This window comes from Melanaphis sacchari, unplaced genomic scaffold, assembly GCF_002803265.2.
Source record: "Melanaphis sacchari strain LSU unplaced genomic scaffold, SCAv2.0 Contig11_pilon_pilon, whole genome shotgun sequence".
NCBI lineage: Eukaryota > Metazoa > Arthropoda > Insecta > Hemiptera > Aphididae > Melanaphis > Melanaphis sacchari.
The window spans coordinates 2,557,673-2,576,827 of NW_020270469.1; the positions used below are offsets into that span (position 1 = coordinate 2,557,673).

General features: G+C 25.0%; 1 protein-coding gene across 1 annotated transcript in view; it reads left to right on the plus strand.

Annotated features, from left to right (window-relative positions):
* Positions 1 to 428: 428 nt before the first annotated feature.
* Positions 429 to 19,155, plus strand: part of LOC112604311 — an 83,014-nt gene continuing 64,287 nt past the window's right edge. The window contains exons 1-2 of the mRNA XM_025353279.1: positions 429 to 612; positions 6,683 to 6,791. Of these exons, the coding sequence (XP_025209064.1) occupies positions 6,746 to 6,791 (46 nt within the window). The 5' untranslated portion in view covers positions 429 to 612; positions 6,683 to 6,745. The remainder of the gene's footprint in view (positions 613 to 6,682; positions 6,792 to 19,155) is intronic.

The window sequence follows — 19,155 nt, forward strand, 5'->3', positions numbered from 1 at the left end:
ATTTTTTATAAAGAAATCAGAAAGTTTGAATCGACCAACAAAATATCCGAACATTATATAATGTTATACCAAATGGAATGAGAACCCTTAAACAAAAATATAAAGTGATCTTTTTTATCTCTACTCTTTCTCTCACTACACAACATAAGTAAATACGCTACTAGTACTTATTACTAAGTAACAAAATAATATAATACTATATAGGATAATACAAATCTGTAGACCTAAGTGAATATTTACACGTTACATACACACACACACACACACACACACACACACATTATATATTAAATTCATCATATTCGAATATTCGTGTCAACTGTATAGCTGCAGGGACGCAGGGTATCGTGGGCGCATGCCTATGCGCGCAACGTACAACCCCGAGACCATGTGCTCGAGTCCACCGAGTTTTCGAAAGCCGCCTGCTGCAGTCGTAACATTTCCACCGGTCGTGCGCCAGTGTAATCCACTCGTGACCAAAGTGTCGATCGTCGTCGTGATCTAAGTAATACTATTATTACTTCCGTTCAATAAAATTTTTTTCACCGTCGATTTCGTTATCCACGTTCTTCTGTTGCAGAAAACGCATTTTCAATGGAAGAATTCAACGAGGTTTGACCTTTTTTTTAATGATACACAGTATATTATATAGGTATAAGAATATTGCAGTGCATCCTATCGATAGCGTCTAACTGTTATAATTTCACATGACAACTGCAGTCTGCATGAGAGCAATTTTTTTTTTTAATACAAAAAAAAAAAAAAAATTAAGTTTGCTCAATTGATTTAATAATAGACACGTGTGGAAAAATTTTTTACTGCAGTTTTCTAATTTTGAAACTCAAATATACGAAAAACAATAGATATTATATGCTATTTGTTGATAATTTTACAGTATTTTTTTAATTTTTTAATTTATTAAATTAATTAATGTATTGCCGTTTGTCATTATATCATAATATAATATACAATTAAAACAATAATTCAATAAAGTTAAAAATTACATTGTTATTTTTTACCTATTTTATTTTATATTTTTTCGTATCTACGATTTTTTTAAATGAAGTTTAAGAAAATATTTTATTTTTTAGTGCGTCCATCAAAAAAGTTTACGAACCATCGTGGCTTTTGCACGAAATAAGTATAGAGCACTTATTGTTTTTCTCTCGTGTTAGTTGTCTGTGTATTGTGAGATTTTATCTCATGCCTCAGATATGTACACTATTTTTTGCATATACTCGTAATTCAAAGTTTACCATTAATTAATATATTTTGTAAGATTCTTGATATCTTGATATATTTTTTATATGTGTTATTCCATTTGTTGTATAATATTATTTTGATCTATTTAGCAACAATTTCGAGGTACAAGTGCTATGCGTATAAACTTGTAAGAGGATTTGTTTAATGTAGTAATTCGAAATTCAATACCTTACAAAAACTTTATATGTTAAAGATTTTTGCTTTTATTTGTATATGTTTATTTGATGTTTAATAATATTAATACATTAAAATATTTAATTTATATTATCATATGAATATTATTTAAGTTTAAATTAAGTCACGTAAATTATAAAGTAATCCCACTAAAGCAGAATGTTTTGTCTATTTGAAAAAAAAAAAAATGTCATATTCGCTGTGACAGAGAATGATATACAAAACATGTATAGTTGGATGTTTTGTTATAATTATTATTACTGCGAGGGGGTCTTCTATCATTTATCATTGTATCGAGGGAGAAAATTATGCCTATATAAATGTAACGTACGTGATTTGGACCCAAAACTTTGTATTTGGTTTGAAAATATTAAATCCAATTGCCCTCATTATTATTACGATTAATGTCATTACTGTTGTTACAATTGTTTAAAAAACATAATGCATTGCTTAATCGTTATTGAAAATTGAATAAATTTTATGGAAGCGTCTCTATACAGTTTAAAATAATAATTTAAGTTTTAATATTGTATAAATACAGTCATATAGTAAAGCATATAAAATAATACATTTTGAAATAAATATGTCTGCATTTAAGTAACCTGTTTTGAAAATGTACGAGTATATTATGACAACCGTAAAATTAAAGTGTATGTTGCGTACTCGTATAGAATGTTGTAAAAAAACAAATAGGTGCTAAATTAATTGAATTAAACTTTATTTTCGTGTTTTGAATATTAAATAATAGTTCTAATATAAAGTTAAGTATAACTAAATAATGAATATTGTGCGTTATTTACGTAAAAAAAATACGTACATTATAAAGTATGCACTATAATAATTATGAATAAAATGTACAAACTCTTTATAAAAAACCAATACATTTACAAAATCCTTTATATAACTATTGTTTTTGATTAAAATATGATAGGTATTTATGTCTTAATTGAAAGATAAATAACTTTTTTTTACAGATATTACGTGAGATACATTAAATTTGTGTACTTTATATCTCGTACTATTATAGTACATAATTAAAATTATACAAGCCATTGATAATTTTATTTTATAATAATCAGTTAAATATCGTTCTAACAGTATTTTATTATATGATTTTTTTATTATATACATTAAATATGTAATTATTAATGTATTTAATTTCAAAATATTTATTTTAGATTGATTAATTCTGAATTAATTTTATGATACTGATATAGAAACGAATATTGTTGTTGAGCATCGTTGAATTAAGCTAGATTTTTATCCAACATTTATTTTTAATTTAAGTACATGATTAATTAACACTATAATAATTATTATGGTTAAAGAATTATCAAATAAAATCAAACTGTAATTTTTTCGTGCATAACATTTTTTTTAGTTAAGAATCTTGGTATTTAAGTAGAAATTATAAAAAGTAAATCGTGATACTTTATGATAGAAAAATATAACTATTTTTTGAGTAATATGAAACATTTAAATATCGAATAGTTTTTTTAATATTAAATAATAATAACGAAAGAGTTTTTTATTGCTTAACAGAATGAAAATATTTTTATATAATATTAATGTTCAGGGTTAGTTAAAATATTTTAATCTTTTATAATAATTATTTAAAATACAAGTAATAATCAATTTATTAAAAAACTTCAATATTAACAATTTCAATTTTAAACGTTTTGTTGTTTTTGAACTCTGTTATAAAATTTCTTGGATCAAAACTATAAAATTATTTATTATTATATATATATTTAGTTAAAATTACCGTAATCTACTTATACAATATAACATACTGTAAAATACGAATTTAATTTGTATGTATTATATTATTATACTTTTTCTTGAATAAAAGTAAACAATTGTATTCTTTATTAATTATTATTTATTAGTTATTAAAAACTGAAGTATCAGTTATGTTTATGTTTTTTGATTTAATTATGTTCAAATAACAGTGGAATATTTTGTAAAAAGTGTTATTCTATCAACTATCACACTATTTATTATATTCATAGTACGGATTATGCGTATTAATAAATAAAATTATGTTCCAAAGGATTTGTTTAAAATTGTTGTTAGTCCTGAATTCTATTGTATTTTTATACAGTCTCATTGCAATTTCACAAGAAAAAAATGTATAATGTAATAAAGAGCGTGTGTGTAATTTTGGTCAATGTGAATGTTTCTATTGTAATAACACAGAACAGAACGAGACAAAGGAAAACAGACACTACGAAAAAAATAAAATAATAATATGAACATAATGCGAATCCTCCCCCCCCCCAAAAAAAAAAAAAAAATTATAACGCTAATTGATTAAGAATTCTTTTAATGTTATAAATAATATGTAATAAGTCGATTGAATAGTGGTGCTTGAGGACCGTTAACATTTTATAGAATTTTGGATCTATATAATATATAATATATTTAGTATATTCGCGAAAACACATAGATTTGAATGTAAAACAAATCAAGTTAAATACCTAGGTTTAAAGTTGTATTTAGCTAAAACCCTATCATTAAACCGAAATAGACCATGCAAATTAATCATAGAATAATAATATATTAGAATGGATTTTTTGAATTCTTTAAACTTTAAACTTATTGAATACCTCCACTTAATTTTAGCGATTACGTTACATGTGAACTGACTTAATCATCAGAAATATACCATTATCACTTTACATTAAATATAATAAATTTATTTATTATTTAGTATTTTGTAATTTACAGGCAGGTTCTGAACTGAGTACACAAAATATTGATAAAAAATTAATCTCGATAAGATTCTATAATATTGTATACTTACATTATTACATTAAATTATGTACTCGTTGTGTCCAAAACTCATGCCTGTTGGAAAACATCTACTTGAAAATTTATCCAGGTATTATATTATTATACTTATACCTTTGTACTAACCATAGATACAGTTTTAAACTCGTTCAAATTATATTCCAGTCATTAAGTAAACAGCCCTTCATAGTTTAATATATTGTGCAAACATTATTATATCGAATTTTAATGTATAATACATAGTTTCTGTCTCTATTGTATATATAATAATAAGTAATATTGCCATGTTGGGGACATAACGTCATACATAAACCACCAACATATAATTTAAAAACTAAAAACGAAAATAATTGGAAATTTAATTCTAGTAAATGTTTAATACAGTAAGTTGAAAGTTGAATTCATATAATGAAATCATTATTGCAGTAAAAGTGTAAGACTGATAATTTATTTATTTTTCATTCCATCCATATTAAAGTGTATTTAATTATTATTAAATGTTGAGAAAAATATGTATTATGGTTAAATTATGTATATGTGCGCAACGACAATATTGAAAACGATTAATGTTAATTTTAAAAGTGATTTAAAATAAAATAAAATAAATTTTTATTTTTTGTAGGTAGTTTTTTCAATTTTTAATATCGTTATCTACCCGTAATGCGAAATGACAAGAGTGAAACGGTTTTAGTACCACATAGGTTTAACGTTAAAAGCCTTTTAGCTAAATATTTTTAGTTACCTAACTATGACATTTCTTGACTTAAAATGTTATAGCTTTTAACTTAGCCAAAAATTAACAGTTACTTAATGATATATTAATTTTATAGAATTAAAATAAAAAACTAATGAAAATAATTACATTCTACTATAGTCAATTGTTACCTATATAATGTCTATGGTTTTTATTTTAATCCATGTACCTACTAAACATTTTTATTTGATCTAATTTATTAATACTTTAGTAAGACGAATGAAGTTTAATGTGTTATAAACATTCATTAATCATTATTTATTACATAAATATTGCACACAGAATAAAAGTATTCCAGAAAATGCAAAAATCACTGTGCATGAAATCAAAATAATTTATTTCCATACTTTAATGGTTTGTTAAATTAAGATTCATGAATACTCGCACGTTTGTAAGGTTTTGGTTATTTTATTGTAATGACTAATGAGTGTCTAACTGGATATAAATTAAATGTATCTCAATACATTATATGATAATATGTTAACCAATTCTTACAAAATTACACTATAAATTTTAAAATATTTAAATAATATTCTGATTATTGTAATATAAACACATTTTTTCACGAAATATTTGTATTACTGCCTCACAAGATACTGTAACCACACGGTTGTAAGTAAACATGATCAATATAGTAGTTCAAAAATGTATTTCTCATGCTTATCTACACAATAACATATAAAGGTATCTAGCATTTGATGAGGTATCGACCGTTAACGAATTGCTGGTATTAAAACTTTTCTACGTGGACGACAGTCTCATCACAAAAATTAGCTTTTTATTAGCTTTACAATAGTAGTATTTTGTTCCGTGTAAAACCAGTAATACTGTTTTGTAGATAGTATACATACCTATCATCTATACCTTTTTACTTGTCGGCACGAATTCACTTTTTTTAAAGCAACTAAATGTTGGTATATAACAAAATATTTTTTTTAAAGTATTTCACGAAATTATAATTGATATCACAATATTATTTTTTCGTTCCACGTAAGTGAAGAGATTCGGATCTATGATATTACCTATGTATACAATTGTACGGTTAATCACATAAATGTGTTAAATATTAGTGTTTATTCCTTAGATCCTTAAATACATGTGTTAAATTTATACATTTTACAGCAACCACTTTTGAAATGTATTAAAAATACGTGATATTATCAAATATTTAAAACAAATTCAAAATATATCTAAAAATAAGGAGAACATTTTCACGAAAGTAATACAATAAAGTAAAATCATCAATTATACTACAAAGAAAATATGGTGTAACTAAAATATAAGGGAAATTGTAACCACCGATAATTAATATGTATCGTTATACTATATTATCATACGTATTTTTGAAGCTTATACTCACAATAAATTTATCGTTGTAATTTTTAGGAAATTTGTTGTGGGTGTGTGATCATAGAATTAAATTAGTGGTAATATGTTCTTATTATCTATTTGACTAATGACTGTATGAATTAAAATGTTGGACAGTTAGAAATTAATTTTTTTTTCTTATGTTTATTTTCTATTAATAAATTGCTGGAATTTTTTGCGATATAATGTAATTTATTTGAGTACTTTCAAATTGGTTAAGCTATATAGTATGACAAAGGAAATTCAATAAGATATTAGTTTTTACTCAAATAATCATATTACTGAAGATTACACATACATAATCCTAATATATTGGGAATTTTTTTTCAGGATATTTACATATTATTCAAAGGATAATCAATTTTGAAGAATTATATTTAACTGAAATAGAACATGTGGTTTTTCATGTTATTCATTTCATCGTTTTACATTTGGACATGTAAGTATTTTATTTTTTAATAACTTCGTTAATAGTTAAATATAATATTATATAACACCATTAATTTAAAAAAAAAATAAACGTTTTGAACACTTGACGTAGTGTTATATTAAATGTATCTATTAATTATTGGCAATAATAATATTTTAGTATGAATAATAATAGAAAAATAAATACATACAAATATATATATATATATTTGTTAGTATGTACATATTAGGTAATTAAATGCAAAAAAATTGTGATTTACATAAACACAGAATATATTAACTGAAATGATTATGAAATATTTTTGAGAAAATAAAAGTTTTTAATTTAATGTTTTTACGAATTATTCAGATATTGCATTAGAAATGTTGAAAATTTTACTTGTATTACTTTACTTTTAGAGAAACATTGTTATTAAATAATAATTAATAAGATAACTTTTTTACTTTTCTTTTTATTTTAACTTAATAATAATATAATATTTATCTATAATATTGTTCTGTATAGGTAATACATATAATACACATCGAGTTAAGTTTAAAATGTAAAACGGAAGTTAAGTAGACTTAGAGACAAAAAAAAATATCTATAAGATTGTTTTGAAGTTTTTTGAATGTTATAAATATACAAGAAAATATATTCCATAAAATATAATGATAAATAAAATGTATTATTAGTTTAAGTTGAAAAGGAATGTATTAATCATTATAATTTTTTAGAAAATGAAGAAGAAATGTTTGATAATATTATTGAAAATTATTCAAATTTTAAATTAATGAAAAAAACATTTTTTCTGTAAATGCTTTGTGTTTAAAACTTACTATTAATAAATGGTACGTAGCGTTATAAAATAATATAGTGGGATTTTCTTTAGAATAAAGAAGAAATTGACATCTATTTCTAACGGGAGTTATTATTATATAAATTGCTTACCCGACCCGCATACAATTGATTTGTGCTGTTAAAGATGAGTTGAGTTTTAAAACGACCGAAAATGGTTCCAACAACATCAATCACTTAAAGGATAAGGAGACCTACATGTAAAAGATTATTAGTACGACCGAAAAAAAAATACTTGTCTATAAACTGAGATAAATGTTTTAGTGTATACCGTAACAGAATTTACTATGTAATAGTATTATTATTTAATATTATAATATAACCGAATTATTTTGATGTTATTGTATATATAAAAACTAGTTATAAATTATTTAAAAAAAATGTATTGTAAATGTTTGTAAAATTTTGAAAAGAGTAATTTTGAAATGCAAAAAAATAATGTTGAACTCCTCACTTATTTTTAAAAGCTTTAGAAGTCATTACTAGAAACTAGGGAAAACGGGAAGTCTTTTATTGAACGTATTCATATTTTATGTAACATTCCGTTACGAAATATCTAACAGTTATACCATCACTAAATCACATGTATATTTCTTAAATGAACAAATACGTATAGTATAGTTTCATAAACAATATTATAGTCTAGCCGAGTGTTCAAAATTGGTAAATGTAAAAATTATCAAATAAATTGAACCCTATTTGTATTTGTTCGTTTAACATTGTAATATATTTATGCAACAAACATTTTTATGAAAATATTACTTTACATATTGGAAAATGCGAAAAATTTAAACAAGTATTTTTTTTACATATTTATCAGTGATAAAACGCTTAAATAAATAATAGTTATGTATGAGTACTAAGAAGTGTTTTTATTAAACATAATTCTATTTAAAATACGATGTTAATAAATAAAAATAATTAATAGCTTTTCAGGATAAAATATATTAATGGTAGTAACAAGACATTCAAAAGAATAAAAAACGTATTCGAGCTTTAACAGTTCATAAAAAAATTTTCTACAAGAAAAATTTGTTTTTACAACATTTTTTTGGTAGTTGTACAAAAAGTATATTTTCAGAATAATGTTGTGTTTTAAAAAGTTGCATAAGACAATATATTCTTAGTGCTTTGTAGTATCATTCCAATATTGTCAAAACTTTTTTGTAAAGCTATAAAATGTTAAATATGTCCCTTTTACATTTATTTATTCAAATGAACATATAATTTCAATAAAATAGTTGTTGAAAGGCAGATCAATAACTTTATTTTTTTTTAGTTAAAAAATATATCGATCTTTTCATTAAATTTGTTTTGAATATGTTGTCACCTTGTTTCATAAACAAAAATTTGTTAATTATGGTTTAATGTATAAACTTTTAATATTATTATAACTACCCCGACAATAATTATTTTAAAAAAATATTCTTGGTAAATACTTTGTTTATTGAATGATATTAATGTATTATTTTCACAATCAAGAACTTGACAATATTGACAATCGAAAACGTAATTTATTCTTTATTTATGCTACACGCATGTGAATTCGTGACAAATTTTGGATAGTAATAATCATGAAATTTTACTACTGAATTATTCTACATGATATCACTGTAACTGAATGCACTAAACTTACTGTTCATTTCACTTAAATCAAATGAAGTAAAGACTAATGGATTATACAGAATATTATAAATTGAGTTATTTTTTTTTTTAAGATGATATAATATTCTTATCTATATCAACGCGTATGCATATTTATTATGATATTATCCATTTTCGTTATCCTCAAAAGCGACCCTTCAAACTAGATTTGCTTAATTTGCAAAAACTTAGAACCTTTCGACCATTGCATTCATCGAATATTATATGACGCCATTGAATAAAATTTAGGTCAGTCATTATACGCAGTTTTTGTCAACGTTTTAACTGTGTAAATATATATATATATACATATATTATAATCATTAATTGAAATTAAAACTGTTTACTTGATTTTTTGCCATTGATGAATATATTTAAATAAATTTCATCGATATTACATGGGATTTAATCATAACGATACTAATATCATTCGAATATAATATTTTTGTTTGGAAGTACTTACTAAAATAACGTCCTAACTGAACAATCATTGTTAATACGTTTTTGGTAAGACAATTTAGCTAATAGCCTCAGTATGTTACTTTCGTGGTACATTATTACTATGGCGGCATCATAACGTGTTCTAAAGTTCATATTTGAGGGATTTCATAGATGTAAAACACATATACATTATAACTGCTGTGGTGAAAATGACATTGCCGTTGATCACTACACCAATAAGACAGTATAGGTCATAGCACAAAGTGAGCAGATCAATAATATATAATATTACATTTTCGTTCTAGAAACAATAACGAAGCGTAAGCTTCGAATACAATTTAATGTATATAAATAACACATAGATGGTATATATTTTTATGATATGGTGTTTGTAGATAACGGAACAACGTGGATTGGATGACCGTCGAAGATGAGAACTAGCAATAGATGATTTCTCTTATACCTATACAACAGTAATATATATAGGCGAATATAGTTTGACGTTGTCAAATAACCAACATTTTTTCCGATATAATTTAGCGCGATTCCAATAGAATACACCGTACAAACGGTAATTTGAAAACGAATAGTTCTATTCTTTTGAACTCGATGATATAATAATATTATTTGTACAGTGTATTATGTAGTGGCCCGGTAAAAACCGTTTGGGGAAGAGGAAAAAATTATCTGCTGTTGCTACGATGACATGCACTGATGTAACGTGTCACCGCTCACGTCCGGAAATGTTCATCGGATCTCACCTATTTTTACTTTTCATTTTTTTTATCGCACACGACGTGATGTCGATGAATGTGTATCTATAATACGCGTATATAGAATATATATTATAATATATTATTATATGATACAATGATATTATACGTTTTATATTTCCGTCAGTGGAAACGAAATATACGAACGCTCGGTAAGCGGTGTTCACTTTCTTCAAATAAAACATATCGTAATAAATTGCGCAGTATATTTTACGCGGTATCAACGTTTTATTAGATTATTATGCGTTTCGTAACGGTGAATTACTGTTTCATCTAAATATTTTTTAATTTAATATTTTTATTGTAAAATAAAACTGATGTTATATATTAATAAACAAAATGTTTTTTATGTTTTCTAATGTCATGTATAATTATTTTTCGTGTATAAAACAATACATTTTAGTCAAAATTATTAATATAGTTAATATGACCCTTTATTATTGTTGTTATTTTTTTATCTATTTAAAAACTAAAAAATATTAAATTACATATGTCTTATAGAGTATAATAATAATAATTATTACTAATGCCAAATATTATTTATTCCTAATGTAATAATTGTAGGAATAATCAATTTTTAGCATAAAAACTCTATGGATTTGAGACAAAACAAAATATACACACGAACGCGTTATAGTGGATATATTTACCCGATTAACATAATGGAAATGACATGAATAATTCGTGATGCGGCGTGTTGACATGATGATTCAATATTGAAACGATGTCAATTTGTCTTGTTATACAATTAGTAAAAATCAATGAAAAATCCAATTTTATTTTCACTTCACGTACCTCGGGAATTAAATAAGTAATTTAAGAAAATCTAAGTTTAGCAAACGAAACATGTACGCGTATCTTATACCGTAGAAAAAAAATTGTGTTTGTTTAACTACATTTTCTGTTTTATTTTTTATTCCTAAAAGAATATCCTAGAAGAATGTACTCGTATACTAAAGTTTATTGTTATATCATAACAAATACGCATGGTCAACGGGTGACTACATGTATATATATTTCATTATCTTATTTTAAGGTAAACACTTTTAGAACCAAACAGATGTTCTACAACGGTTTTTGGTTGTATTATTGTTGTGAACGAACAAAAGCACAACCTTTTTGTCGGTTCACAGTTTATTATGGAAGTCCAAATGAAAGCTGTTCAGGCGATCACGCTTATATACACGATGAAAACGGATATCCGACGGTACACCAGATCTTCTGGTGTCCCGATTTTTTTCTCGATAGTCATTTTTCCTCTCCATCTACGAATAGTATCACAAGATAAAACTCTATTAAAACTTTACACCTTTGATACAGCACCACCGCCGAAAAGTTTTTATTTTTTTGGACGATTTTGACCATCGACCGAGTCTTACGTTCTATTAATGTTTTGTGTTTCGCCGCATAATATATATGGCCTGGTGTGCCCGCGGGTAATCCAAAGTGGGTTATTATGTGTTTTTATGTATTTTTTTTCTCGCAGAACAAGTGATGTCTTATTGTGAAATCAAAGCCATTAAAAGGTTGTGTGGATAAACAAAAAATGATTTTTCCTATTGTTCATATCACTCTTGGTCGGTTACATTTTCCGTGACACATAAATCAACGAATGAAAGATAAAACAGTAAGAAATGAGATTTTTTTCCTTTCTCTCGGTATTCAAGTGTCATCCATCATAACATAGATTTTGGATTTTTTTAAACGAGTATCTATAATAATAATAATAATAATAATAATGATAATAATAGTACATGATATATAACCATGTAGTGTAGTATAAGTCAATTCGGGCGATCGTTATATATGACGTATAAAAGTATCTATAATAATATAATATATTATATGCTTAAGCTACTTTGTAGCGCGACCAAACGTATAACGACGGGGAGAACCGTAACTTGATTTGGTCGGTGCCGTTGTCGTCAGATTGAAAACCCGTAACACCGTGCGAATCCCATTAAAAGTTACTATTTAGATTTAATAATATACTACACACACAGCCGCTGTATTTTTATCATTGTATATAATATAACTGCTGTGGTTTTTCACAGTCACGAAATAATGTGTTGTGAAATGGATGTTAACTTAGTGAATCCGTCAACGGGTGGGAAAATTCAAAGAAAAACCTGCAGAAACGAGTTTTTATATAAAATTAATATACTCCTCTTGTAGGTTACCGAGGTTTGTGTGTGGTGTAAAGGGTCTCCTAAAATTCGTGTGACAAAATTTGTAAGTATTATATAAGAACCAACATAATCTCTATTATATTTGTCACATACCAATTGGAAAACCCTATACAGGTATATAAGATTATTAATCAAGCATAAACACCCCTATTTTATATTTAATATAATACATTTATTTAAATTCTAATTTTTGGAATTATTAAGTACATATAAGGACCAGATTTTTAAATACTTGGCTTATTTTATATCATTTAAAAAATGCTATACGACGATAACAGCTTATTTTTCACAAATGAAAATATTCATCTTTTTTTCAAAAAATTGTTAATCGATTTAATCAATGAAAATTTATAAGTATCAGAATCGACACGCTATTTTTAAATTATTTAATTATTTGTATTTTAAGGAAAATAGGTTTAAGATATATAAGGCTTCGATGAAGAAAAAATAATAGTAGTTATTGCTAATTTATAACTAGTTCATCATTTTATAATTGGTAAACATTTCCTGAGTATAATGAATACTAAAATGTTACAGTTTATTATTCCATTTTCTATTTTACTTAAATAGTTTTTAAGGTTTATATTTTTTAGTACAAGCATCTTAATAATTCAGAAAATACTCTTTCAAATTTTAATTAGATACATAAACATTTTAAAAAAAGCCATCTGATTAATATTTTATTGAAAGAAAAAAATTGGTTTCGTAATTGAAAAAAAAAAGTCTATACCACTACAAGACTATCTTTATATAGTGGTATAAAAAAATCTAAATAATTGAAAATATGGTATTATAGTATATAAATAAATTCATTATTGAAAGAAAAATATGGTGAGCATGACTGGTAAATTACTCTTTACTCTGTATTCTATATATAATATATATATATATATATAAATGTGTGTGTGTGTTATAATTTATACTATTATTATTGTAATATACAAACGAAACGGGATTATTTCCATTAGCGTAATATACTTTGAATATCGTTATTTTAGTATGTGTCATATAGCTAAACAATATATTTTATTTTGTATGTAGTAACTGGCAGTATCTTAATATTTTTACACGGAAATGGTTAGTATAAAAGTCATTGCGGTATTCGTAAATAAGTAATAACCAATGTTGTGTCTTCACTAATAATATTAGGCATGGTTGTTGGCTCATGAATTTTCGCGCCTCATTACGATCTCGACAGTAACCAATTATAAATTATACATGTATTTACATAAAATTATTATCAATATAGTTTTTGAGTGACTTTATTTTGTTATGAGCATTGCATATGTACAGTGTATACGTATTATTTACGGTTCACACAACGTGTGAACTAAGTATTTGAATCTTTGAAATAGTTTACAAGTACATTATATCATATATCAACGTAATATACGAGTTCTTATTAGATGTCATAATATACTTTCATGACATTTTCGTATTTTAAATTATAACAGCCGTTGTATTGTTATACGAGATATTATACTACTATATACTTTAAACAAATATTCATGTATCACGGAGCAATGCATTTATTTTTAGTTGGACAAAAGATGCACATTGGATATATTTTTTCTAATAGGGTCATTATTATTATTATTATTATTTTTTTTTTTTTAAATAATGTGTAGATAAAAATCTTAGGTTTATTAGATTTTCAATCGAAAAATTTAAGAACATTAGCAAAGAAATAGGTCTATTTAGCCTAAATTCTCCTCCTTCCTATTAAGAATGCCATTTCAATATAGATAATAGACTAAAGCTATAGTGCATACACAGGGTCATAAAATTGATGTTTATTATATTTTTGACAGAGAAATTATTTTTTTTATAACTAAATATTATATTGAAAAAAACCGAAGAATTTCGCATAAAATTATTTTATAATTAATTCAAATATATTTAGTAATATATTATTCACTTTCACTATTTTATTTTAAATATTATTTTACAATAATATATTGACTTGTTTTGAAATTTTCTTTTTAAAATATTTTAGAATGAAATTATAGCATTTTTATCTACTATTATTTTATTAATTAATTTTTTTTATTTAAAAAAAAAAAAAATGGCTGAATTAGTTGAGCCATTTTAGTTTCTTAAATTTTCAAAAAAGTCAAAATTTATGTAGCTATAGTAAGTGTACAAATTCCAAAAGAATATAACGTAATGTCATTTTTTTTCGGATTTTCTTGTGTGTTGAGTATTTTTGATTAAAATTACTACAATAACACCCTAAAGCGTTTGCAATTAATAAATGTGTAATAAGTATAATAGTGTTTATATAATTGTGTATAGTTTACACTGCACTTAAAGTTCCAATTATGTTAATGCGTTGATTTTTGTATTATCAACACTATGATCAAATATTTTTATAGTCTATATTAAGTGCATCTGTGTTGTTATAATATTATATAAAACGAAAAAGCATTATAATTTACAATTAATTAAAATGTCTCGTAAAAAATAACGACTTAATTTAGGCGATACAACATTATATAATATATTATGTTATATACCTTAATGTGTATGTGTTTATCTTAGATTATAGAATCAAACAATATCACAATGAGTAAGTACTTGAGTATATATTCACACATTCAATAAAAAAAAAAAAAACTAAATTATCCAATAATAATGAAAATAAATAAATTAATGAAATGTAAGCTATCATATTTTAAATAACTTATACGTGTGCGTCGTACTTGTATATCGAATATGATTGGTTGTATTATGTTAATATATAATATAAGTATGAATGATATTGGCATATCGGTATTACTTTTCACTTTTGTTTTACTTTACTGTTAATGAAATAATAACAATAAAATAATGTGCTCTGCATGAAATTTCGGAAAATGTAATAAAATACAATAATATACTCTGTAATATATTTTACACGTGCGTGAAAATCGTCGTTTTCACTGTTGAGAAATATTATGAACTGTATGCAAGTAATACATAATGATAGTACAAGTACATTATATTATAGTACATCTGGATAAGTAAAATAGTTAGGTAATATAGTTTTGGGTATCATAGTTATTAAAGTTTCAATTATTTAAAGTGATTGTAGAATGTCAAAGTTACAAAAGTACAAACAAATAATTTCGTATATTTTTAAATTAGACAGGTATTATACTAACATATAATACCGAAGAGAAAATATTGTGTTGGTATACATATACCTCAATAACTTAATTTAAGACTCACATTCACGTATGAATACACATATAACAATTGAAAATGTATTCAAATAAACTAGAACTGATAAGGTTATATTTTAATTTTATAGTTTTTACATAGGTACTATCAACATTTTTTTAATTCTCATTTAAGTTTTTAACCAACAATAAGCGATTTTATTTGCTGTATAATTCATTGTTAATATTATTTTAAACTATGCAAAAAATAATGATTTACTTATAAATTAATGTTTCAGTTGAAATTTTCTTGAATTAGGTAGATATACATTTAAAGTCAGTTACATCCAAATGACTATTTAATTGACCAATCGTTATACTTAAGCTACAATGGTCGTATAATATGTAATTCAGACACGTAAATTTAATATGCATATGCAAATAATAATTATTATATTTACACAGCGACCATTTTGCTATTGCCATACGCATCCCACCATATTATTTTAATATTACAGTTTCTTTATACGTTAATTAATAATTTATAATAATACAATTAATACATATATACATACTGTATTTGAATACTGTCCGCGATTGTTACACGCATATTATAATTATTATAATCATGTCCATAAGTTCATACGGGTTCAATTTTCGAGTAACTATATATGTATTATTATAGTAAAATGTTTAGTTTTGCGTTCTTGTATTATATTATAACGCTGCGTGCACCCACCAATTATTATTATTATTATTATTATTGTAAACTATGTCTAACCCAATCGATATGTTTGATTGACGAGTGCACGTATTATAAACATATATATTGTATATTTTGTATATTGGCAATAAATCGAAGCGTCGCCATTCGACTTTGATCCGTTTCGTACATGCATCATAATAATGTGATTTTTGATGTAACTGCACGTATACACGCGAAACGGTTTCGTCATCCACAGCAGACAATGTGTATTATATTATTTTCGATATTGTAATGTGATGTCACTGAAAAGTAATACGGTGGTTATACGATGTCATAAATATTATAATATGTTAACGGGATGATCGGAATTTCATGTTATAGATAAATGGCGGAGATTTCGTTATATGTACTATTCTTGTGACATATAAACCCCAGAGTTTTCGCCATACAAATGTATGCAGATCAACCCAAAAAGTTTGAATAAAATTTGTTAAGCAGTTAAAAAATATTTTCTGATGAACAGTTGTGTCGGTCATTTCATCTAATACAGTGACCCTCTAAATTTCTAAAGATTAGGATAGGAGGTGACATACATACTTACACGTATATATATATGTGTGTGTTATTGTATATAAATTATTGTGTACCCTAGCGATCGTAAGATCATAGCCGTGTTGATACATCACAAGTTAATGACTAACTACGATATATATTATATAATATTAAAAATACATATATACATTTAATATAGACTTACGTACATAATATATATTAAATTTACAATTCAAATAGTATATGAAACGTTTAGAAGAATATTTTTACCACAAAAAGTATTTACCGAGAAAATATATTTGGTTGTTATACTAATAGGCATTTGTATCCACATAATTAATCTAGTCTAATCACACATTAACTGTTCTGAAGACGTTTCACATGATATAATATTACAACCATATAATAGGACAGTATAATAATATTGTCTGACATCGATAGGTGGCTGTTTATCTGAATACAATTATCGTTCGTTATAACGTTAGATTAGATATATTCCAACTTTACTGTAAAAATATCGATTCAAAGTGGTGATACCAGAACGGGATTTTATGTACTATGCACCACTAAAACATGTCTTTACAGTCCAATAATGTGGCTTCTTTAATTCCGCCATAGTCCGGAGCAGTGTTGGGCAAAATTTTATCTAGATAATTATTCGAATAAATATGTATTCGATTAAAAAACTATTCGAATGATTTTTTTACAATTATTCGAATAAAAATGTATTTGAATAATTTTCAACTATGATTATTCGAACAAAAAATTATTCGAATAATTTTCAAAGATAGTTAACGAATAATTTTTGGTTATTTTATTTGATTTAAACATAGTTTATAATCAAATATTTTTTTTTAGATATAGCTATTGTCGTATATAATATATTATACTGTAATAATACTATAATTATGTTACATGACACCTATATATTAAATATAAAATCTACATTACGGTCAACTGCAGATCAATTTAATAATATTAACATACACGCATAATTGTAAGTCCTATCGCCAACACACAACATGTATTAGGTAGTATGTTCGACAGACACGACCAACATGAGCGAACTCACCGATACCAATTACACTTATTAAAAGCCATTTTCTATATCACTAAAGTACTTTTTAATATAAACGAAAATTATTCAAATTTTTATACTTGAAATCTAGTCGAATAATTTTTTATTCGAATAATTACAAAAAAAAATAAAATTATTTAAATAATAATGTTTTCAAAATATTCGATTGAATTTTTATTCAAATAATTGTAAAAAATCATTCAAATAAGAATTTATTCGAATAAAGTTTTATCTAAATAATCATCTAGATAAAATTTCATTCGAATAACGCCTTACTATGGTGCGGGGGCATGCATGTCGTTCTGTTTTCGATCGAAATCATTGTCATCTAGTGTTGCGGATGCAATACGGATGCTACTACTGCAGTTAAAGTGCAATGAATGCGTCTGGTCGGTGTACCTATATATATATATATATATATATATGTGTGTATGTGTGTGTGTGTGTGTGTGTGTATATGTGTGTATATATATATATATGTTATATATTCATGACATGAAGACGTATATATGGTATGGACATCTTCTGCTGCATGTATGCTCTGATTGGTAACTTTTCGCGAGAAACGTACATGGATTGCGAGTTGAAAATTGCATAATATATAATATAATTTATTATTATATATTATTTTATTGCATAAAACGTGATGTGACTTGAAACGATTACTGCCGGCTGTCATATATGAATGTATTATAATAGTTACTTATCTATTATACGATTTATACGTGAAATGTACAGCATTTACTAGTTACTATAAGTATATGCACGAATAAACGTACCAATTCGCGAATCTACTATATTATAATACAATAATATTCATAGCTATAAATATGTGTGTGTGTGTGTGTAAGTGTACTACTGAATAACGTAATAGAGACGTGGGAAGTATTTATTTATATATATATTTTTTTTTTTTTTGAGTTAAGTCGATGTTTATAACTACGACAAGCGTGTTATCGTACAATAAAGTAAGAATACACGTCAATTGATCGTAAAAAATTGACCGCACGACA